This window comes from Protopterus annectens, chromosome 11.part0 (assembly GCF_019279795.1).
Source record: "Protopterus annectens isolate FY-2018-M chromosome 11.part0, PAN1.0, whole genome shotgun sequence".
Classification (NCBI taxonomy): Eukaryota; Metazoa; Chordata; order Ceratodontiformes; family Protopteridae; genus Protopterus; species Protopterus annectens.
This window is the reverse complement of record NC_056745.1, coordinates 1,380,492,528-1,380,518,552: the sequence shown is the minus strand read 5'-3', so window position 1 is coordinate 1,380,518,552 and position 26,025 is coordinate 1,380,492,528. Positions and strand designations below refer to the sequence as shown.

The 26,025-nt window shown below is 39.0% G+C and overlaps 1 protein-coding gene across 1 annotated transcript in view; it reads left to right on the top strand.

Annotated features, from left to right (window-relative positions):
- The window catches only part of LOC122815077 (carboxypeptidase A2-like), a 98,722-nt gene extending 74,517 nt beyond the window's left edge, over positions 1–24,205 (top strand). Inside the window, 2 exon segments of the mRNA XM_044087321.1 lie at positions 9,465–9,549; positions 23,931–24,205. Of these exon segments, the coding sequence (XP_043943256.1) occupies positions 9,465–9,549; positions 23,931–24,118 (273 nt within the window). The 3' untranslated portion in view covers positions 24,119–24,205.
- The last annotated feature ends 1,820 nt before the right edge of the window (positions 24,206–26,025 follow it).

Sequence of the window (26,025 nt, the reverse complement as noted above, 5' to 3'; positions counted from 1 at the left end):
TGTACTGCCACCTATGTGATAATTCATGGGTAGATGTTTTTTCCCAAAGGGGATAACTATACATTTCTTGGCATTGAGCTTGAGCCCATGGCTCTGGCACCAAGCATCTGTTTCTGTAAGGCCCTTTTGTAGAGTATCCACATCATTTGGGGGTTCAATAATGGCTCCCAGTTTACAGTCATCTGTGAACTTTGTTAGCCAGAGTCCCTTAGTGTTGGCCTGTACTTAAGAGAAGTAGATGCCAAACAAGAGAGGTCCCAAGACTGAACCCTGAGGTACTCCACTTGTCACTTGTCTGGAGCTGGATTTGGAGTCAGCTACTTTTACAGTGTGGGTTCTGTCAGTAAGCCAGTTAGCAACCCATCGAGTGACATAGGGATTAATGCCCAGCTTAGTAAGTTTATCTATGATTCCAGAGTGGGGGATGGTGTCAAAGGCCTTGGCGAGGTCCAGATAGGCTGTGTGGATTGCCTTACCCTCATCCACGGCTCTGGAGACTGATTCAAAGAAGTCATTAAGGTTCAGGAGACAAGATCGGCCCTTCACAAACCCAAACTGGGTGGGGTCCAGTGTTTTAAGGTTGCCAATGTCTTTGTTTATAAATTCCATGATAATACATTCCATGGTCTTGCAGATCAGGCTCATCAGACTGATGGGGGAGTAGTTCCCGGGATCAGAGGTGGATCCCCCCTTGTGGAGTGGGATAACTGTAGCTGTGCGCCACTCAGTGGGCATGAAGCCTGAGGTGAGGGTATGATTAAACATGACACTTAGGTGAGGTGCCAGTTCATTTTGTAGTTCATGTAGTACACAGCCCGGGATGTCATCTGGTCCCATGGATGCTGTATTCTTAGCTTTGAAGAGTGCGTTTTTTTACCTGTGTGGCCGTTATTACTGGAATTTGGCAGTCTTCCAGTATTGAGATGGGCCATTTAGGGGGTGAGGGGGGTGAAGTTGGCACTGAATTGATCTGCCAGGATATTGGCAATATCCTTGGGATCAGTATATTTAATGCCATTCTGTTGTAGCTCAGAGCAGATCTGAGCATTGCCATTTAGATTCTTGACATAGTTATAGAATGCCTTGTGGTTGTCTTTGGAATCTTTGGCAATTTTATTTTCGTAACTAGCTTTGGAGGATTTTATGAGGGATCTCAGCTTCTTACTGAAGCTGGTAAGGGAGTTTTTTGCATCCTGGGATTTTCCTCTTTTCTGCAACAGTTTTTTCTTTTGTTGTAAAGTTGGTTTATGGCAGGGGACCACCAAATTGGCTTCCTTTCTTTGGAGTAGAGCATCTTGGTTCTATTTGGGATGGCACGATTCATGCATGAGTGGATGTGCTTGTACAGTGCCTTAGTTTAGGACTCAGCAGTCAAACTTTCATCTGCATGGGTGTCATGAGGTTTGTAACTTCTGACTTGAGTAGCATGAAGTTGGCCTTGGAGAAGTTTTTTATGGAGGTTTCCTTACTGGGGGGTGGGGGTGGGATGTGGATGTTAAGGGTGATTAGCTTATGACCTGACCAATGAGGGGGTGACCACAGGTGTGGAGCATCAATTTTCCATGTTGGTAATGACCAGGTCTAGGATTTTAGAGCCCCTGATGGGACTATGGATTAGTTGATCCAAGGCATTAGAATTTATGAATTCCAAGAACCGTTGGGCAAAGGTGTTGGTGCATGAGTAGTTTTCCCAGTTAATGGCAGGGTAGTTGAAATCACCCAGTATTAGGGTGTTTGGTTGTATATTAATATTTTCCAGTATGTTTAGAAAGGTGTAGTGAGACTCTTGGGGCATGGTGGGGGATCTGTAGCAAGCTACAATTTGGATTGCAGTCTTACCTAGTGTTAGTTGCACCTGAAGAATTTCAGACGCATTGTGTTGGGCAACTAACCTGGTAGTGTGAATATCCTTGGTGAATATGGACACTCCTCCACCTTTAGTGTTTCGATCCTGGTTTGTTAGCAGAAAAGTGTGGTAAGAGTTGTAGCCTGGTATTGCAGGGGTGCTCTCTGGAGCCTTGAACCAAGTCTCAGTTACTGCACAGATATTGATGTTCTCCATTTTTAGGAGTGCCTTGAGAGAGTGCATTTTGAGGTTTAGACATCTAGCATTGAGTAGCATTACCTTCAGATTTTGCATGCTTGTACCTGTTATGGTGGTGGTTTTGTCCTTTGAACTTTGCCTAAAAAAGGCACTATAGGGATGGCAAGAGCCTTAGCCAGTAACCTGAATCCCAGGGGCGACAGGTGTAGACCATCTCTGGCAAAGCATCATGGTCTGTCGATCATGTCGTCCCAGGCAGACAGATACTGGATCCCCTCTGAATGATACCAGAAGCTTAGCCAATTGTTGAAGTCAGTCATTTTGTCCTTATATTGTGGTGCCATTCTGGACGAAGGCAAGATGCTACTCAGGGCTAGGGTCATACCTGCCTGGACCACATGATCCGAGAGCTCTTCCATGTCTCTTTTCATGTAGTCCAGGGAGGTATGTCTCAAGTCATTCACTCCAACATGGACAATTACAAAGTCATATTTGCACTTGTTGTGGAGTGACCTGAGTGCATGAGTTATGTGGCGGATCTTGGCACCCGACAGGCAGCTCACTGTAATTTTCTCCTTGTTCAGCCTGGTGAGTGGGACATCAGTGTGCCTGACTTTAGAGTCACCTATGACTAAAGTGTCAGGTACATTGTCTTGCCTTAGGGGCTGTTGCTGGGTGGCACACTGGTGTTGTGAGCTATGTGACACTTAGGTTGTGATCGGTGTTTGTTTGCGTTTCAGCTTCAGAAGTCCTTGTTGCTTGGGCAGGTTACAGTTAAGGGCTTCCGCATATGTGGATTTAGTGTTGCTATGTGTGGGTGTTGGTGGTGTGAGTTTAGAAGGGCTATGTGTTGCTTGAGGTGTAGTGCAGGTGTTAACCTTCTCTTGACTGTCTAGCACAATCTTGGGTGGAGAGAGCATTGCTTCCAGTTTGGTTATGTAAGTGCATCTCTCACAGGTTGTAGTGTTGGGTGGTAGGAGGAGAGGGTTGTCTGTGTACATGAGGCAATTGCTGCATTGCCCCATTATGCCCAGATTCACCAGGTGGACAGGAGAAATCAATGGAAGTTGACCCTTGGACATGCCTGGTTTGGTGCTTTTTTTTTTAAGTACAGGAGCTGTTTTCCCTTACCTTAGCAAGGTACTTTGCAATTATAGGCTGTTTAGTGCATATGATTAATTTGTCCTTATTAATAAGGGGAGTTGAGTGCTTGTATCAGTTTAAGGCTTCCTAGTGCTTTCCAGCAGGTATTAGAGCAAGTGCTAGTCACAGGGATGCTTAAAGGTAAGATGAAAAAAAAAATGGTTTATCCTAAACACTGCAGTGTGCACTAGAGAAGTTAGATGTGAAAGTAGGTAATTTAAGTTTTACCTGTCTAAAAAGTTAAGTTTTAGTGGAGAGTCACTATTTTTAAAACAGCAAGATAGATTGAAAGGGGGTGAACCTTCAAACACCGATGGGGTGTCTAGGAGAAAGGGTTGAACATATGGGCACACAACATAGCAGTCAGTCTACCATGAAGTAATGAAGTACTATGGTTGTTAAATGTAGCACTGAAGCAATGGAAAGGGTGCACAACACAGGCAACCTATGTGTCCCGAATGGTTATGGCCAGTATTATAGACCAAGAGTGACAATACAGCAGCTTGTGTGCCTTACAAAGGTACGATACCAGGAATGTCAAATGACATGGAAGGTGTTGCTGTGTTCATGACTGCAGCATCATACTGTTCTGCAGAGAGAAGACAGTAGTACTCGTAGAGGATGCACTGTGCTCAACTGGTTTATGAGGCTGAGCAGCAGCTGTCATAAGTTGTCATCAGTGCACTTACTACTTCGCCTTGCACATAGATCAATCATGATTAGCATGTTCTTGTTCCTTGTTCTACTGTTTATCATATTAGTGTCTTGCCATGTATCATTATCCCATATTCCTTGCACTGCTAAGCATGATATCTGAATATGTACTGCATATCCTGTGTCTTTCAGATATCCAGTGACATATGTCTTCTAAAAGCTAAACCTCTGTGTACATACCATGAAGCAGCATATCAGAACAAGATTAATAACAAAAACAGTAAACATGCCTGCACTGTATAATTTGCACATAATTTATTAAGTGCTTTTGTACACAGGGATTCTGGAGTTCCTTAGAATAAACGTTTTCCTTTACAAACATCTTTAAATCCTTAATTCAATAATTATGTGACATCAGTTCATGTGACCATCCATAATTATGTGACAATACTGACTAAAAACAAAATAAGTATGCAATTAAACCTCTCTACTCAATCCTAAAAAGATAATATAATTGTACTCTGCTGTTCTCATTTTTAATACACTAACTATTGAAATACAATAGTTTAGACTGGGAAGGAACTGGTATTTAATCATAGCTACTATATCAGCTTCCTGTATTCTAATATATTCTCCCAAACTTCCTCAATGGTTTTTTCAAACCTTTTCCAAAATAAAAAAGGCAAATTTCTTAAAGTTTTCAGATATTTTAGCATTCTTCTTAATACTGTAGAGATGTTAACCATATTGTCTGCTGTAGATGCCTTTCTGTTTTCCCAGTATAGAAAGCATCACAAAAAGAACATTGAGCAGCACAAACAACCCCTTGAGTTGAACAATTATAAGAAGCTATAGAAGATAACACCTATGGATAGTCTGCTATTATAATATACATACCTTCAAAAATATATCTACACTGTTTGTATTATCTACATTTTCATGCCTTTTATTATAATTAGTTTTAATTAACTGAACCTGTTTACCATATATTTTTCATGTTTTACTATTTTTGTAAACAAAGACTGGTCCCTTCTCTAATTTCTTTATAATGTATTCTGTACAAACATAAAATCCCCAGCTCCTATTAATGGCCTGTCTAATATGTTTAACACCTAAGGGGGGAAAAAAACAACATGGAAACTATACCAGGCCTCTTATTTTTGGGCCCAGCTTCTATGTTTACAATCTGTTGTACAAACTGATGCGTGTCTTAACTGTCTACTTTTGATAATTTCCTTACTAAGGTTTTCCAATAAATCTACTGTATATCTTCTGTATATGAACATTCATTTAACTCCCCCTTACACATGCATAAATTTAATATCATCTGATAAATTAAATGACAGTCTTACAAATTTGCCATTTCAAGATTTATTCTTTGCTAACTTGGGGGACTGCTATTTTAGTAAAGCTACACATTTGAAAAACTGGACTTCATAAACAAGTTAGACCCAAAACACCTTTTTTCTGCTCTTATAAATTGCAGTTTCTAAAAAAACAGTGATATCAATTGATACATAATAAAAATCTAACAATCTAGTTATCTATTGTAAATACTCAAAAAATCCTTAAGTTTATCCTGTGTTCCTTACCATGAAATGAAAAATATTGTCCAAGTAATATAAATGCAATTTTAGGTTAACACTATAATTAGAAGACAAAAATATATTTAGTTTCTCAGTAAGATAATACCAAATTTGCATAGATGGGTACTGAAGCCACACGCATCATCACTCCAAGAGCATATTTATAAAAAAAAAATTCTCCTGCAAAAGTAAAAAAAAAAATGTTTAAAACAATTTCTTTAAAGGAATAAATCAAATGCACTTCCCGAGCAACAAAATCAGCACCCATTAATATAGCTTCTCTAAATCATTCTATACATATTGTATAGGGGATGATGTTATACAGATCCTTAACATAAACAGTAACACAAATAATGTTTTTTTTTTAAAAGAACTCCCCTAATGTGTTTAAGAACTACCACTAATCTTCTAATGCATATGTACATGCATTTGCAATTCCCTTTAATGTGTTGCCTATAGACACTGTTATATTTTCAGTCTTTGATTCTTTTTGATAATAACTGGCTGAAAAGGAGTTCATGTAGTCATTTGTGAACCTTAGGAATCCTGGACAACCCTGAATTGGTTCCTTGACTACTAAAGGCTCACAAGACTTTGCTGGTACATGTATTTACTGATATATCAAGCAAATCCATATCTAGTTGTTGATAAGCTATAAATACTTCATTTCTAGAGACAGACAAAAACATATCATTTAATAAAACATTTTGAATCTGTGATATGCAGCCAGTATGATTAATTAACATTACTATCTTTTATCAGTTTTCAGCATCATTATTATTTTATCATGATTCCTCTCTGTTTCAATACTTCTGACATCTTAATCATTTGACTGTACGTAGTGAGAACTGGCTGATATATGTCTGAAGTCTCACTCACTCACAAATATTCTGAATTTTTGACTTATGTACCATGTACTACTGTCACAAATAACAGCATTGGTTACCCCTGGTCTTCAGAATTTGACCTTAAAATGTCTAGTCATATTTATACTTGTTATGTTATGTTAGCATAATTATTTCTGGGAACTTCCTATAATAATCTACAGATACTAGATGTATTACTGATGTAAACTGGAACAAGTCAGTATCTGTCTGATTCCATCGACAAAGATGATCTTCACTACCAAGGTGACCATGGAGCCCATCAGGCATGTTTTCTTCTTTTGTGCTGCAGGTATCATATGCTTTGCAGATGTCACAACTCTGTACTAATCTTTTATCTGAGTTGACATTCCTAGCCAGTATATTTTAGCTTATTCTGTTTCTCTGAGCTGTGCTATTCTCAGGTATGATTCTGTAATTCTCAAACATTTATTGCCTCAGCTGATTAGGAAACATTACTTTTTAGCTTTAAGCATTAATCCCTGGACACGGTTTATTTGGGCTGTGAAAGAAAACTAAGACTTTTTTTTTTACTGATGTGATTTTTGTTCTGACCGGATAGTCACTATAAGCAACTCCAGTTCTATACATTTTTAATTTTTTTGTTCAGTCATTGATAATTAAAGAATTACCCCCAACTCTCTAGTTCTTCAAACAATTAGTCATACTGCTTTGGTCAACATGCTGTTTTGAATGTGTCTTCTATGCATAGATCCTTGCCTGGCCTGTATTTTACTTTTAGACCTCTTTTAGATCATATATTTCTAGAATAATTAACATCCTCTGCAGTCTTGGGGACCCTTGTACAAAGACACTTTGAATATGCTTTACAAGGGTTTATGGTCTCTCGCCCCTCGATCTTCTTTATGGAATTTCTTCTGTACATAAAATATTGGAGAGAGTTTAATTTTTGATTATATAATATAAATACTCAACCCATAGAAAGCTAGAGTAGTCCCTTGCAAGGTCAAAGATGATATGCTTTTCTGACTTACAATGTGACTGGCTTATTCTTGTCATAGTATTTTAACACTGGTTTTCATGAGCATTTCTCAGCTCTGTCCCTGCTCATTTCTGTAATCCAGGCTATATCTTCTCTTCTAGTTTTATAAAAGACATCATATCTCATGCTTTAAATATAAACTTTGCAATATGCAGCATCATTCTGACATTGTTATTTGCACTGCTGATCGGTACCAGGTTTCAGTCCTTCCTTTGTAAGAATATAATCCATGTGTTTTAGACTTGTCATTCTTATTTTATATTTGCTCTTTTTTTAAATTGAAATTATGCCACCTTAGACTGTCAGTCACAGCAGCTTCAAATCATGTTGTTCTTATGTATGGTTTCAATAATATTTCATCATGAATTATGATTTTAATACCTTCCAAGCCTTCAACTACTTGCAAAATGTATCTTTTGAACACCCCTGCTACAGATAAAATGCCAAAGGAAAGTCTCCACAATCTGAACCTTCCTAATTGTGAATTAAATATGCATAGTCTGGAATTTGTTCATTTAAGTCTATTTGGCAGAATCCCTGTCTTACATCTAGGGCTGAAAATAACTAGATATTTGACATTTTTAAGACATCTTTCTCTCTGCAGTAAGCCATCGGCAATATTCCCTTTTGATCACTTTATTACAATTTGCAGAATGCTTTTTTCAATCACTTTTTAAGATTTTGCAGATCAGACAAATAAGAACTGTGTCCTCCAAAGTGAGCATACTATTCATCCATTTTTTTGGATCTGATTGTTTCTTAAATGCATCCAAACGTCAAATTAATTTCCATTCTCACTTTGTATTTCTTCCTTGAGCTAAGCATAACCAGACAATGCTCCCATGCAGACTATGAAAAAGGTCCACATGCAGTGATCTGCAGGTAACGAAAACAAATATGTGGCACTTTCCTTGGAGCACATGTTCTGTCAAATTGCCTAAGCTTGTAAACAAGCCAGCACAGTCATGCAATATGTAAATGCTATAGATCTGCAGAGTATGTGAGATGCCTTTAAAAGTATCGGATTAATTCTGTATCTGTGTACTGAGAATTAATTTTACCATTCCTAACTTCTCAGAAGTCAAATAACCTCAGATTTTAGGAGAAATAACATACTTAAGATGTAAGTGTCTTGTAGCTTTCAAGTTACTTTGTATGTTAAATTTTCCTTCATTGAAAGCAGCTGTTAAATGTTATTTCCTTTTCAATGAAAGGCACGTGCTATGTTCATAACCCTAGAAAGCTGAGTGTATATGTATGTGTGTGCAAGTGCAAGTGCGCACGTGTGTGTGTGTGTGTGTGTGTGTGTGTGTGTGTGTGTGTGTGTGTGTGTGTGTGTGTGTGTGTGTGTGTGTGTCTGTGTGAAAGTACATGTACAGACACAACAATGCAAAATGCACATACACATATTTGTATCAATATGCTTGAAAAGATACATGAAAACTTGGAATTCTTAAGTGCCCTGGAGATGTAATAAGGCTAAACTAGAAAAGTGGATACTGGCATTCACATCATGCTCAGTACGGCTACTATTATTGGATCTCACTGTTAAGCACAGGAAGGAATGAGGCCTAACCTTGCAAGCAAATCACTGATGTCACATAGTTATCCCAGTAGCATTATGTTGGGGTTTTAAATATGGTTAAGTAGGTAGAATTCCTGTTTTTCACTCAGACACCCAGGTTCAGCTCCTGGTAGGAGAACTGATATACCTTGAGGATATGGTGCCTCAATGGCAAGTTCTCTGTCTCATAACTCCAGGATGCAGGAATTTGTCTTGAGTTCTGGTCATTGTTTTGTGGAGTGTGTCTGTGAGTATTTTCTCCAGGTATTCAAAAGTGTCCTCATACTCATTGGCTAATACATTGTATTTACTGTGCAACTGTGACCCAGCTCATGGGTGTATAGAGTCAATAGACCTGTCCACCTACCCAGTTAACAAATGATAAATAAACTCTATATAAGCTATTTTGGATGTGTTAATGAGGAGCAGGTTTGCAGTGCACTGAAGATACAACAGCACAAAGATTTGTCACCATGGTCTGACTGTACAGTTAAATAAAAACATAACAAGACACTGTAGCTTCTTTTACCTTCTAATCACCTGTCAGCATTTACGCAGCTATTTAATTTTGATTCTTTTCTTTTAGATGAATGTGGCTACATCTGCAGCCCAAGCGCTGACATCCTTGTATGGCACAAGATACACAGTTGGACCAATTTGCACAGTTATATGTAAGTATTGCTATATCATCACTATTGGGAATGGTATCTGATATTTGTTTGTGTATAACTTACTGCAAAGCTGCTTGCTACCCATCTTGTCTTAACTTCAAATGCAAAGCTTCAAATATAAAACCAGCAAGGGTTTGCTGAAGTAGGTCTGAAACAAATCTCATCACACTACATCTAGTTCAAGTATACAAACAGCTGTCATAGGTTCTGAGTTCACTGGTAAGTTCTAGGCAATCAGTTTGCAGGCAATTGCAAACTTACCCAAAAAAAACAATATTCAGTAGCTCCCTCCTGCCTCAAGGAGGGCAAGACAGGCATAGACCTGTGGTGAATTTGAGGCTGACCATTCAATTATCAAGGCTTATCTTGAAGGTAGCAAGGGTACTCTGCTTGATATGTTGTAGGAGCCTGTTCCAGAGGTGGAGGATACACTGGGATATGAATCTATTATGCTAATGTGGCTTATTTAACTTTTGATGTAGGTTTAGTTTTTTTTTTTTTTAATCAGGTATTTGAGGTACCATTTGTTCTGCAAAGGAAGAAGAGGCTTGGATCTTTCATAGCTCCAAAGGCTAGGCACAAATCTCCATGGAAGAGGCCACATGAGTCTAAGCACAGAGAGATGGCCACCAGTCTGTCCTAACAACTAAGACTTCAAAGCTTCTGATCCCTTCCACCAAGAATCTCAGATTTTTTATCAAGTTGAGTAGTACTCCTAGACAAATACATAACAAAAGGTGTATTATGCTCAGCAATGGATCTGATAAGATCTGAGCAAAAGTGGATTAAGGCCTTCCTGGATGTAGTAGAGTCACCTCTGGTAATTGGATATGTTAGGTAGAAGGCCTTCCAAACCACTGCAGAGACATGATGGCTAAATGATGAGGGACCACCAAAAAGAGTGTCCATACCTCATACAACAATGTATGATTAGAGTGGTATGTCACCTATATGGTATGTGAAGATGTTTTATTTACTAAAATGAACTATGCTACATTTCTCCACATCTAATTTGAGACCATTGTCTTTTCATCAATTGTTAGCATGGTCTAATCCTTGTTAGAGCAATTGTGAGTCTGTGGAAGATTGAAGAACAACACCTGACTCTATTTTCCAGTTCAGCAGCATGCAGTTTATAAACATTTTAAAAAGTATGGAACCAAGGCTGAATAAATGGTGTACACTTTGAGTGTGACATTGTTGACTATTGTCTTAATATTTTGTTGCACACTTCATCTGTAAGAAACCACAGTGAGATGTAACATGGCGAGGGCACCAAGCAAAGACAGTCATTATGAGTCTCCACAAATTTCTCACAAGGGAGTCTCTAGCACAAATATAGAACTCATTGCGACCCCAACGGGAACATTTAATTATAAGACCTGGCTTGCTGTGTTATTTTCTGAAGTATTCATCCACATTTTATTTTAGTTTTGTCATAACCAGTTGAAGTCTTTAAGTCTTTACACATGGACAAAGCAGAGCTTGATTGATAGGGCTGTTAAGATCACATTCCTTGTAGTTAAAATACCACTTTCTCAAGGCTAAAAGTGCTACATAAGCTACTTCTACTGTTTTATCGCACAGTTAAACTAATTAAAAATAAGGCAAACTGCCATGTTTGGAGAATCCCATAACAGAGGAACCAATGCAGGTTCTGCTGATGGCTAAATTATGCTGTTTCAGGAGCTTATGATAAATAGTCATCCTGTCACTTGTCATACATTCATAGATTGTTACCATGCTAATGACCTGGTGGGGGGAGGGTCTTTCTAAGCCTAGCCAAGTTTTCCCAAAAGAATAATGGCATCCTGTATCCAAATAGGAAATTGAGGGCCAGACATTTATAAGCTATCTCTGTCCAGAAGAGAAATGGGTGACAAGCCCGGTGTAAATTTCCTATTCTCCATCCATTGGTTTAGGTCGCTATTAAATTGGATAATAGACATTCTCAGCTTCACATGGATGGGAATCCTGTTCCATAGCATGGGTAGTCTCTGGGACACATATCTGTCTCTCCAACATGTTTTGTTTAATTTACAGCAAAATTCAGATCCCTGGAACGTGTATTTCTGGTACTGTTTGACTTATGAATGTGCAGGAGATTAATAATTATGGGGTTTGCAGATACCTTGCAAGCCAGGCATAGATCACCCCTCAGCAATCTATAGGAATCTGACCTAGAGGGAAAGAGCTTTAAGGTGCTCTGCATAAGGTGAGTTTGTTATGCCTTGTATTCTTTTTGTAAGTAACCTTTGAGTTCACTCAAGTTGCTGCATATGTCTGATCAGGTACATACCAAAGGCAGCATTGTGCTCTATGATTGGTCTGATAAGGGCACAGGACAGTGGGACAATGACCTCTTTGGACCTAGATGCCATGCTCTTATTTATAAGTTGTGCAATATAAAATAATTTCCTCACCACTGTGGTCGAAAGTAAGGCAACTATCTGTGTGCATACAAAGATCCCTGACAACTGGATTGAATCTTAGGGGTATATTATCAAAATGGTAATTAGCTGGGATGGTTGACTTCCCAAAGTCTTAGCAGTGAATTTAAGTCCAGTCACCATTTGTTAGTCAGAGATATGCCTTCTTGAATAATGCAAGTGTCTGCTAGCGAGTTGATGATATCTCCCAGCTTGCAATTGTTTGTGAAGTAAGTCAGACATAAACCTTCAGTGTTTGCTTCCACTTCACAGAAATAGATGTTAAAAAGTTGTGGTCCCAGTATCGAGTCCTGGGAACCTGCTAGTGACTGGCCTCTTGGTGGAGGTGGCCACACCGATTTTGACTTCCTGTGTCCTATCACTGAGGCAGATAGCTATCCAGTGGGTGAGAAAAAGGTTTATACCTAATTTAATGAACTTGTCTATAATGCCTGAATGGGGTATTGCATAAAAAGCCTTGTTCAGGTCAAAGTAAGTTGTGTGCACAGTCGTGCCCTCATCCATTGTTTTGGTGATCCTCTCAAAGAAGTCCACCAGTTTTAATAGGCATGACCTTGCTTTAACAAAGCTGAACTGTGATGGGATACAGTGTTTACAGGTTATCTATGCCCTCATTTATTATTCCCATGATGATTCTGTGCATGGCCTTACCTATGAGGCTGGTCAGACTTATGGGACTGTAGTTATCTGGATTGATGGTTGGACCTCCTTTATGCATGGGAATAACTGTAGCCATCTTCTGTTTCTTGGGCACAAAACCTGACTGTAGTCTCTAGCTGAAAAATTATTCAAGTGGACCAGAGAGGGCATGTTTCTTGCTATTTAGAAAACATCCTGGGATGTTATCGGGGCCCATTGATGCAGTGTTTTTGGCCTTGGAAAGTGCATTGATGACCTGGTCCTTAGTAACAGTAGGTGCGATTGTGGTATGTAGTATTTCCTTTAGACTACTAGGGAGAGAAATTTGAGCTGAACCTGTCAGCCAGAAGATTGGGAATGGCCTCCAGTTCAGTGTGGGTGATGTAATTTACAGTAAGTTCTCTGCTTTGTTCCATATTTCTCTTGAGGTTATGGACATAGCTATAGACAGCTTTGTGGTTGTCCTTTGCCTGCAAAGTTATTTTTTCTACAAATTTAGCATTTGAAGTATCAATTAACCCTCCTAACTGCCTGTTTAGCTTGGTTAGGGGGCTTTTAGTATGTTGGGCTCTGTTCCTCCTTTGCTTTGCCAAGATTATTATCTTTTGTTGTATAACTGATTGATATTGTGATTACACTATGGTGACTTGTCTTTTCAGTTTGATTATTCTTAATATGAGTGAGCACAGCTTGCTCCTTACAGCTATCAATATGGTTATACGGGGATTTTGTAAATAGCTCAGCATATGGTATGGTGTTTACTGGGTTTGGGGTGCTTGGAATTTAGCCAGGGTATCACTTAGTAAAGAGAGGTTAGAACTTGAATAGTTTCAAAAGGTTTTTGGTTTTCCTGGGTCCTTGGATTTAATTTTTATTTTAAGCAATAATTCCTTATGGTCAGATCTGATGAGTGAGGGCATTAAATTGAGTGAGGAGCATCACCTCCCCCATGTTTGTGAGTACAAGGTCAAGGATGCTTGTAGCCCTGGTAGGAGAATGGACCAGCTGTTCCAGGATGTTGGTATTAATGAAGTTTAGGAATCGCTGGCCTTGTGTATTAAAAGTGGTGTAGGATTCTCAATTTATACAAGGGTAGTTGCTGTCCCTCATGAAGATCATACTGGATTAAATTGTGAGGGACTCTAGTAGTATGGGTTTCCTGGGACATGGAGAGGGATCTATAGGTTACAAGGACATGGCATGAGACCCTGTTTATGGCGAGTTGCACATGTATGAGTTCCAGTGGGTCATAACACTTTATCTAGTCTGGAAGTGAGATTGGTTTTAATATACACTGACACTCCTCCACCTTTAATTCCCTTCCGTGCAGTAACTGGTCTAAAGGTGTGAAAGGCATTTTAACCTTGCACTGCCTAGGTAGTCTCCATGACTTTAAACTGTATCTCTACCATATCTCTATTACTACACAGATGTCTACACACGTTATACCAGGAAAATTAATCATTTTAATTTATTTATTAACTGAGAGACATGGTGGTGGAATGAGGAAGTACAGGAGAGTATACAGAGAAAGAGGTTGGCAAAGAAGAAGTGGGATTGTCAGAGAGATGAAGAAAGTAGACAGGAGTATAAGGAGATGAGGTGCATGGCAAAGAGAGAGGTGGCTAAGGATAAGGCGTATGAAGAGTTATATGAAAGGTTGGACAATAAGGAGGGAGAAAGGACCTGTACTGATTGGCTAGACAGAGGGACCGAGCTAGTAAAGATGTGCAGCAGGTAAGGGTGATAAAGGATAATGAGGGAAACATGCTTACAAGCGAGGAGAGTGTGTTGAGGAGATGGAAAGAGTACTTTGAGGGACTGATGAATGAAAAGAATGAGAGGGAGAGAAGGTTGGATGATGTGGGGATAGTGAATCATGAAGTGCAATGGATTAGCAAGGAGGAAGTAAGGATAGCTATGAAGAGGATGAAGAATGGAAAGGTTGTTGGTCCAGAAGACATACCCGTGGAAGCATGGAGGTGTTTAGCTGAAATGGCAGTGGAGTTTTTAACCAGATTGTTTAATGAAATTTTGGAAAGTGAGAGGATGCCTGAGGAATGGAGAAAAAGTGTTTTGGTACCGATTTTTAAGAATAAGGGTGATGTGCAGAGCTGTAACAACTACAGAAGGATTAAATTGATCAGTCACAGCATGAAGTTATGGGAAAAAGTAGTGGAAGCTAGGTTAAGAAGGGACGTGATGATTAGTGATCAGCAGTATGGTTTCATGCTGGGAAAGAGCACTACAGATGCAATGTTTACTCTGAGAGTGTTGATGGAGAAGTACAGGGAAGGTCAGAAGGAGTTGCATTGTGTTTTTGTAGACTTAGAGAAAGCATATGACTGGGTGCCTAGAGAGGAGTTGTGGTATTGTATGAGGAAGTTAGGAGTGTCAGAGAAGTATGTTAAGAGTGGTACAGGATATGTACGAGGGTAGTGTGACAGTGGTGAGATCTGTGGTGGAAATGGCGGATGTGTTTAAGGTGGAGGTGGGATTACATCAAGGATCAGCTCTGAGCCCTTTCTTATTTGCAATGGTGATGGACAGGTTGACAGACAAGATCAGACAGGAGTCCCCGTGGACTATGATGTTTGCAGATGACATTGTGATCTGTAGTGAGAGTAGGGAACAGGTGGAGGAGACCCTGGAGAGATGGAGATATGCTCTAGAGAGAAGAGGAATGAAGGTCAGTAGGACTAAGACAGAATATATGTGTGTGAATGAGAGGGAGGATAGAGGAATGGTGAGGATGCAAGGAGTAGAGGTGGCGAAGGTGGATGAGCTTAAATACTTGGGATAAATAGTTCAGAGTAATGGTGAGTGTGGAAGAGAGGTGAAGAAGAGAATACAGGCAGGATGGAGTGGGTGGAAAAGAGTGCCAGGAGTGATTTGTGACAGACGAGTGCCAGTAAGAGTGAAAGGGAAGGTCTACAAGAGGGTAGTGAGACCAGCTATGTTATAAGGGTTGGAGACAGTGGCATTGACAAAAAGGCAGGAGTTAGAGCTGGATGTGGCAGAGTTAAAGATGTTAAGATTTGCACTGGGTGTGACAAGGATAGATAGGATTAGGAATAAGTATATTAGAGGGTCAGCCCAGGTTGGAAGGTTTGGATACAAAGCCAGAGAGGCAAGATTACATTGGTTTGGACATCTGCTGAGGAGGGATGCTGAGTATATTGGGAAAAAGATGCTAAGGATGAAGCTACCAGGTAACGGGAAAAGAGGAAGGCCTAAGATAAGGTTTATGGATGTGGTGAGAGAGGACATGCAGGTGGTTGGTGTGACACAGCAAGATGCAGAGGACAGAAAGAAATGGAAACAGATGATCCGCTGTGGTGGCCCCTAATGGGAACAGCCTAAAGATGATGATGATGATTGACTGAGAAAGTCTAAGTGGGTGTAAAATCCCTTTTCAGGGAAAAAAAACTGTAAAAAAATACAACATAAGAATGGGTGCAAGATCCCTTTTCAGGGAAAAGAAACTGTAAAAATTAAGTACAAGATAACAAACAGAATATCCAAAAATTTACATAGCATGTAAAATTAAACAAAGTAATAAATCCGATATTATAGAGTAGATGAAAATGTACAGCATTATAACATTAAGTGTTGGAATAATCTTGCCAAATTACAACTCTGGAGAAGAAGTAATGCACTGCAGCAGAGGGCCAGTGGTGAAGAAAATTAGGTTTGAGGAGATGATAAAATGTAGTGAAGGGTTGGGTGGTTAGATGTAGTACTGCAGTAGGAGGTTTATGAGGAAGGAAAGACAGAAAAATAGGGACAGACAAGTATGGAGTAGGCAGAGACTTTATTATAATGGCTAGTCTCGAGATGAATATAAACAAATCAATGATTTGAATAGGTGTGATTTTAGTAGGGACTAGAAAGGTTTGTTGTATTGCTCTTGTTTTGGAATTCCTGGCTTTGGCTGGGTAGTTGGAGTACAGTAAGTCATCAGTAGCGTTACTGGATTTTGAGATAAGTAGTAACAGTTTACATGTGGCACGCAATGATTGGGGGTATTGTTGGATGAGTGCAGAGCAAGATGGGCAGTTGTTGGGAGCACAGACGAGCTTATATATGATTAGTAATTTGACATAGCTTAGGTAATGAAGTAATTGTAGTAGTTCAGTTCCTTGAGAGCTAGACAGTGGTGTGTCCAGTGATGGTGGTGGACTGCGAATTTAGCTGTTTTATGAGATTGTTCCAGCTTGGATAGCTGTATTGCTTGTAAGTTTTGAAATACTGGAACAGTGTAGTGAAGGGCAGGGAGAAGACGGATAGAGGCCAAATGTCTTCAAGCAGGATATATCAGATAAGGGAAAAGAACTTAGAGCTTGAACCTGGTCAGTATTACATACCTAATTAAAATGATAACTTCTGAGCCATCTGCTGATGTTGAAGAAGACTTCCAACATGACAGAGTCCTAGCTCCAATCGAAGACCCCTCCCCCTCAATAAGTTTGCAGAGCTCCCTTTTCTCCAGTTCTGTACGTTACCTTGTAATTCACAAACCTATAAAACTAGACTGACCAGCCCAGTAGCAACTGCATATGGCACCAGATATAAAAAGCAGACTTCTTTCCTCCCTTAGTATCCAAATAGGGAATGTCCCCACTGTGGATGTTAAAGGGGATCACAAAAAATGCTTCAACATCCAACCCTGCTACAGAGATACCGAAACAAGTACTATAGATATCACAAAAGTAACACAAAGTGTATATAAAATCTTTAGGGAATAGCATTATTTCTGACCAATGCAAGCTTCTTCTCAAACAGTAATGACTGCAGAGAGCATTGCTAAGTCTTTGTAAAATGTGGGCTACTACATACTTCTGCTTTTTCGTGTTCTCCTTCTCATGTATGTGTGCCCCTAAGGAGAAAGACACGCCATCTAAATGATGACCACTCTTTCAACATACTGGGGGGAGTGTATTTTATGTTCAAGGCTATTGAATTTAACTGGTTAACGTACTCTCACAGCCTTCTAACTATATGAGACCAAACAAATGGTAAAAGTGGTTAAGGATTATTTATATGTAGACACAACCAGCACTGTTCATGCAGAAGGATAGGGTCCTGACTGTGACCTAGGTAATACCAGATGCCCTATAAGGCTCCCTTAAAAACTCCTAAACATACCGCATATACTGATATCTCACTCTCACTCTGCTATTATATACAAGGGGCTGTCAAACCCAGAGCTGTTGACACTTCAACATAAAATAAAAATCAATCCAGAGCTACACGCCGAGGGATCTAAACCTTGTCATCATCACAATAAAAAACAACACATGGGATAGAAACCTGTGGGAAAGAGACTCAGACTCCAGACTCTTCTGACCCCAGAGACACCATACACTCTGGAATGCCTCTATCCTTCAAGGAGGAGGAGAAGCGATTAGGGGGATGGGAGAGGAAAAGATCACCCCAGGGATCGTCAGCCGCCCCTGGACAGGGGGGTCCAAAGTAAATAATGTAGAAGAAATATTCAGGGAATTGTTTATATTAGTAGGCTATAGTATAGGGGGGCTGATATAGCCTAGTACTAACCTATGAACCTATGAACCTATGAGTTCAGTTTGTGCCTCAGGCACCTGCCGGAGATGACATGTGAGGATAGAGGAATGATAAAGCTTTACCTGCTCATCTCTCTTCAGGGAGATAGTTCAAGATGATGTACTGGTGTTGGCACGACATTTTCAGAAGCTCTGATGGAGACCAGATTGTAGGACAGGGGCTAGGATAATAAGGGTCACTGCCTTGTGGCTGAAGTAGGAACACTTCTAGACTATGCTTAATAGCAGGCATTATTGTATGCTTGAGTGTGAGTATATATTGCAAGAGGGCCAAAACACCACTACAAAGAGTCAGAACTAAATTTTGGGTTTGGTTCTGATGGCTCTTTGGCCATCTTATCTCACACACCATTCACTCCACCAGTAAGAGTGAGCTGGCAACCCTTATTGGCAAGGATACAAAGGGTATACTGAGAATGGAGCCTGCACTCATGGGAGACTGTGACACCACAGAAAGATCACATTAATCCAACTCACTGAAATGAGAAAAGAAATTACAAAGAAAAGAAAACCATCTACAATTACAGCAATGGTACAACAGGCCACAAGGCAGCCTTTGTATCAAACTACCCCAGTCCACAATCAAAATGTTTACAATGGGTGGATTGATGGATGTATAGTGAAAAGGCCTGGAAAGAGTGGACACCCATGGTGGTGTCCTCTTAAAGGCAGTCAGAGAAGAAATGCCATTTTAGTTTGTAATTATTGCTATGGAGCTCTCAGCACCACAGCAGATAGTACAGATGAATGACCATATGTCCCTCTGTTTTACAGACATTTTCTTGTGAAATGACTTTTGAGCATTTCCTGAAACAGAAGGGCCATGGAAGTCGCACAAATCACATAAAGTATGTTTAAGATCTTAGGGAACAGCATTATTTCTTCTAAGATGATTCACTTCATATTGTTTTGGGCATCTTGTGAGTCCACCCCCTAGGCACCTCCCATGGGAGGTCAGAAATGGCCCATTTGGATGAAGGAGGAGGCCCTGTGGTACACCCAGGGCATATTTGAGGGATTATATCACTCAAATGGCCTAGAATATTTAAAGAATTACAGAGGATGAGCTGGAAATTTTTGCTAACATTTGGAAATTCTGGTCTATCCCACCCAGCTATGACCCTCACCAGAAAAAGTGGTTTAGAAAATGGGTATATGAAATGATGAATTGTTTAATGGATGGAAGCCTGAGATTATAATATCCTTTTATCTTAACCCATTCTTTAATTATTGCAGTAACTTCAAAAATATACATGAATGAAGTAGATGTTACTTTGCAGACATGTTTATGATAAATAATATGGTACTTATAGTAAGTTTTTAGCTTTATTAGTTTTAAAGTTGTTTGAATTTAAGAATTCATATCACAAGACTAATGGATAGACCATCAAAAACCTAACCACTGAAACTTATAGAAAGCACTATAGAAAATAAATGAAAGTTAGTTAGAAAAGAGAGAATGGCTGCGATTCATAGACAGACATCACACAGTGCATTGTTAATTAGTGACCAAATGAAATGTCTAAGGATTTAAAGACAGTGTGCAATGCATGTCCTGTTAACTGTGGGCCACTCTCTGCAGCAAACTCCCAAATATTACTATTGCACAAGTGCACAGTGCTGATGTATGAATATCCCAGTCTGGAAATGAACAAAACTAAAGATTTATATATAGATATGTGTGTGTGTGTGTGTGTGTGTGTGTGTGTGTGTGTGTGTGTGTGTGTGTGTGTGTGTGTGTGTGTGTGTGTGTGTGTATATATATATATATATATATATATATATATATATATATATATATATTGCATGGAAGCAAGTTCTCCTTTAGTCCCATCCCTCCTCATCTATGTGTGCTAGTGCAACAATCACTATGGAGAAAAGGCAGCTTTGCATTCCCTAACAAACAGATTCTGAACTGTATCTGCAAGTTCACACAAATTAAAACGTGGCAATTGCCATAGCCATAGTATCTAACCCAAAATCTAAACCATCAAATGCAGTCTCACAAAAAATATATATACATATTATATATCTATATCTAACTATATATATATATATATATATATATATATATATATATATATATATATATATATATATATATATATATATATATATATGACATTTCTTAATAAAAATACCGAAAACAGCTACAATTTCTAAAAATGTCATCCAATGTATGTGTTGCAATAAAATTTTGTTTGATCAAATTACCATTGATGACAGAACATGAAAATGAATTTATTTATTTAACATTTGTTAACCGGGAAAGTCCGACTTGGAGCAAAGCCAATTTTCAGTGGTGGCCTGGGGAGAAATGCTCCAGATGCATGTCTTTATAACATGGAAGAAAACCAAAGGAAACCCTCACGAACACAATGAGGGCATGCAGACTCCGCACAGAAGGCACCACCACCAAAAATCAAACCAGAGAACCGCTTGCTGTGAGGCGACAATGCTATCGCTGTAGCACTGTGCCGTCTAGTTTAAGTATGCTCCTACTCAAAGTTTTGCTTCTTTCAGAGAATCTAGTATATTTATTTAGTCTTTAGATCTCCATTTTAAACAAAAAATGAATGAAATATTTATAATGCCAGTGGGAAAAAAATACCTGGCTCTGACTATTTTGGCAGTCAGAAAGTAGTGAAGTAAGAAATGTTCTTCTTATGGTGACTAATTACGAACTGCTAGCTGACTACCTGCCACTCATAACGCAGAAGGCTATCTCTGCCTTAAAGTATGCCAGATACAGATGCCTGACAATTTATACAATATGATATTACACCCATAAAAAAAATAAACAAGTGTGTGTGTGTGTGTGTGTGTGTGTGTGTGTGTGTGTGTGTGTGTGTGTGTGTGTGTGTGTGTGTGTGTGTGTGTGTGTGCGTGTGTGTGTGTGTGTGTGTGTGTGTGTTTTTGTATGTGAGTGGCAGTGTTGTAAGACGGTTAGAGTAAATGAGGCAGCTTCCCTAGTGCCACGCTATCAGTAAATGATCATGATCTCTATTGCTCATTAGCAGATTGCAAATTGCTTGCCAAATGTTTTTAAGTATTTCCCTAAAAAAAAAAAAAACAAAAACAAACAAAAAAACCTCAGAAGTTTGACAATTAGACAGTAACCAAGCTGGCTAATAAGGGATCAAGATCATGATCACTTATTAGACAGATTAAAACTGTCTGTCAGTCTTTTGTTTTTTAAATGTTTATTTTATTTATTTATATTTGCTAACTGGAGGTCGTGGTGGTGCAGCGGTTAGGGTTATCGCCTCACAACAAGAGGTTCTTCTGTTCGATTCTCAGCTGGAGTGTCTTCTGTGCAGAGTCTGCATGTCCACCCCATGGTTGGTTGAACTTCAAAGACATGCAGGTAGGTGTGTGTGTGTGTACACCTTCTGTGAAGGCAGGGCGTCAGGCTGGTAACTCGTCTTTGTAAAAAACTCCACTACCAATCATGAGCAGACTGGTGATCCGCTGTGGTGACACCCAACTGGGATAAGCCGAAAGATAACAACATATTTGCTAACTGGAGTAGTTGACTGATCCGCAGTGGACCCATTCAGTGTCAGATTAAGAGTAAAAACAGAATGCAACATAAGAAGTACATTACTGAAACAAGAATACAACTGAAATTATGAATATAAATATACAGTCAGATAAAGAACTTAAAAATACGTCACAATTCAATGGCTTGGAGATCATGAAATAAAATATAGGTAGTCAGCTTGCATGAGCATTATATTTATATTTACAGAAGAAGAATGAAAGCACTTGTTTGAATTTTTTAATTATTTGCAGTCTGACAGATTTGAACTTACGTGTACTAGTCATGTGACCGACAAACTGGTTATTTATTTGAAACGATTGCTGCAGAAAAGAAGAAGATTAAGACCAGATTGTTATGTAAGTCTACTGCTTCCATGGATTACTTAGATGGGTGTAACTATTATCCCCCCCGTCTTTGCTTTTCACACTCCCTTGTGGGGAGCTGATGAGGGTCAGAAGGATATGAAGTAAAAAAATGAGATTTTGTTTTTTGAAAAGGCAACTAAAATTATGAATGTGTATCAGTAGAAGCTATAGATATTAAGACATGTACAGGATGTATACCAATTTGCATGTCGCAGTTATAAGCTTTAGGCTATAAAGATAGCATGAGGGGAGAACAGACCTATAGTCACATCTCAGAAAAGAGGCATTTATTTTGAATCCCAGCATAATATGACAGTTTATCAAATTATTCCGTTGTATAGCAAAGGCATAAGGACCAGTTATATGAATATGATACAGGGGAGATATACTGAAATGAAAATAAATGATTAATTGCTGGAGAGGAACTAAAGTACTAGAATTTAAAAGGCAAATAAAGTGGTGTAAGTTTAAATGGTAGGTTGCTTTAGATATTAACAGGTTACATATATCTGTAGAACAAAATATCTACTGAGAGGAATGGAGAGAAAGCTATGTAGGGGTCTGAGATAGATTAGACAAGGAATAACTAAAATGAGTGGTAACATGATCTTTTTGACCTAATTTTAGGCTGATTCATACATAACTGTTGCTAATTCAGATGTTAGGGATATTATGCACATGAAGATAGTATGCAGGATGTTTTCTGAGTTTTTCCATTTTTTTGAACACAGAGGAAAATGCTTGTCTACTTACAAACTTATTGCAGGTCACAAGGAATCTAATCTGGCAGACTAAAACCATCTGTATTTCTATATGCCTATCTGTGGTGTGTATGTATGTATGTATGTATGTATGTATGTATCTGTCTATCAATGTGCACATGCATGGATGCATCCATATATCCTTTCGTCCCTCTAGCTTTCTACTTTATTATGATCTTATATGTTGATTAACATGACATGTTAACTAGTAGTCAAGAAAGCCAGACACTAAGACTGCTGACATTTTAGATGCAAAGATAGTTTACGGAATGCTTATAAAGATCTTAAATTGGCACTACATTTGAGCTGATAGGTTACTTTTGACATGGCATCATCAGAATTGTGTGAGGTGATGTCAGCACAAAGAACTGCTACAATTTCTTGTAGCAATGGTTTGCAAAACACTGCAGGAACACATTTTAATTCAGGACATACACTCTTACTTCATTTAACAACCTGTGTCCTACTGAACTAGTATTGTTATGATATTCTGGTGGGCAACATTAGATTATAAAATATATATTACATTAAGCCATATAAAGCCATGCTTGGTGCTTTCAAAATATTTTGCTTAGTTATGAATTATTGTTGGAATGTCTATACTTGTGATATATTATGTAACAGCCATACCTCTCAACTGCCCAGATTTTTGCAGAATGTCCATATTTTTGTGTCATATTTTTGGTCTTTTCTTCATAAACGTTCTGGTTTTCTGGCAAATCACTGATGATTGAAGTCAGAAAATAAGTTTTAGACGTATTATCCTTCAGAAATTTTGTGCTAATGCAAAACCTGTTATTCTATTATTCTATCAACTTTCTAAGTTTACAAGAGCAATATAAAGTTTTCTTGATTTTTGGGCCTTTGACTCCCCCATGTCCTGATTTCTTGTGCTAAGAGGTTGAAAGCTATGGCAATAGACCATCCTTTTCTTGCTGCCATTGTAAAGTTATTAAACTCTAGGAAATGTATGTGTAGTATTGATATACAAATTATATCCCTGTCATAGAGTAATGGTTTTCTTTTTTTATATACAGATCAAGCAAGTGGAGGTAGTATTGACTGGACATATGATCAAGGCATCAAGTACTCCTTTGCTTTTGAATTGCGAGACACTGGTTATTATGGTTTCCTTCTGCCAGCTAATCAAATCATTCCAACAGCTCAAGAAACCTGGCTGGCTTTGAAAGTGATTGCACAGTACGTCCGTGATCACCCTTACTGAAGAAGAAGCAAAACAATAACAGCACAACCATTTTCCATGAAACTGTAGCAGTGAAAAGTGCATTTCTTTGTTCAAAGTATGGCAACAATTTCGCCCAAAGAATAGAACTTGCAATATTAATAAATATGTTACAGAATGATTGCATAATTTTCTCTGTTTCAGTGGTTTATTTTGCATATATCATTTTACTATTATGTCTTGCTTTACATTGAATAATACTTGTCTTTTCCTGCCTTCCTTCAGATTCTGACCATAATATCCCTTTCACCTTCTCACTGCATTGCAGTACATCAATGCATTACTTATACGGATAACAAGTTTTCTCATGAGTTGACATCAGAGAACTCTGACTAGATGTCCTTCACCAGTATTGCCTCTGTGAGTGGTCAGTGTATCATTCTAATGATACATTGTTTCTCTGGTGAACTAGGAAGATAGATAGATAGGTAGGTCATGAAAATATGGGCCACAAAACATATTTATTTTATTTATCATTTACTCACCTGACCAGTTCACTGGTCTAGGGACCTTTTTCAGTCACAGAACCACAAAACATATTGCCACGGTGTATGTACTATGTATGAACCTCATCACTCTATAATAATACTGCCCTGCAATAATGTCTGTACAGTTTTGTTTTGTCTAATAACATCAGAAATCCACAGCTGGAAATATATCTCAGAATGTCACTAAGGTCTATATAAATTCAAGTAAATGTCTTGTGTCTCTGCTTGGGACTTGTGATAGGTTCATAGGTTGGTACTAGGCTATCGGCCCTAGGGCCTATGCAAGCCTAGCCATAACAGTTCCCTGGCTATTTTTTCCCACAGTATTTACTTCCCTGGACCCCTGTCTAGCAGGGTGACTGATGTAATCCCTGGGGTGACTTTCCTATCTCCCATCCAAACATCAAGGTTCCTTTTGAAGAGGGTCAAAGAGGCGCTCTGCTTGACATGTATGGGCAGTCTATTCCAGAGTCTGGGGAGTCTCTGGGTCAGGAACCTATCCCTCCAGCATGTTTTGTTCATTGTGATGATTGAGATTTCTTTAAGTGTAGCATGTCCAACAGCTCTGGGTTTGACATGACCTTGTATGTTAAGCGGAGATCGCCTCTGAGTAGATGATATGCGACAGAGTATAGGTGGAGTTTTTTTTGATGGTCAGCATAGGGCATCTGCTTTAGGCCTGTGATTCTTTTAGTGAGGGATTTCTGCGGCCTTCCCAGTTGTTGCAAATGTCTTGAGAGGTACATACCAAACAGGGCATTGTATTTTATAATGGGTCTGTTGTGGCGATGTGGTTATCGAAGGTGAGACCACTGTCCACCTGTGTCCCTAAGTCTGTTATCACACTTTTGGTGTTTAGTGTACTGCCACCTAGGTGGTAATTCATGGGTACATGTTTTTTCCCAAAGGGGATAACTATACATTTCTTGGCATTGAGCTTGAGCCCATGGCTATGGCACCAAGCATCTGTTTCTTTAAGGCCCTTTTGTGGAATATCCGCATCATTTGGGTAATTCAATAATGGCTCCCAGTTTGCAGTCATCTGCGAACTTTGTTAGCCAGAGTCCCTTAGTGTTGGCCTGTACTTCAGAGAAGTAGATGCCAAACAAGAACAGTCCCACAACTGAACCCTGAGGTACTTCACTTGTCACTTGTCTGGAGCTGGATTTGGAGTAGGCTACTTTTACAGTGTGGGTTCTGTCAGTAAGCCAGTTGGCAACCCATCGAGTGACATAGGGATTAATGCCCAGCTTAGTAAGTTTATCTATGATTTCAGAGTTGGGGATGGTGTCGAAGGCCTTGTCGATTTCCAGATAGGCTGTGTGGACCACCTTACCCTGATTCCGTATAAGAAACAAATAAATGTATTTGAAAACCTAACTGTGTCTTTATGTGGTAGCA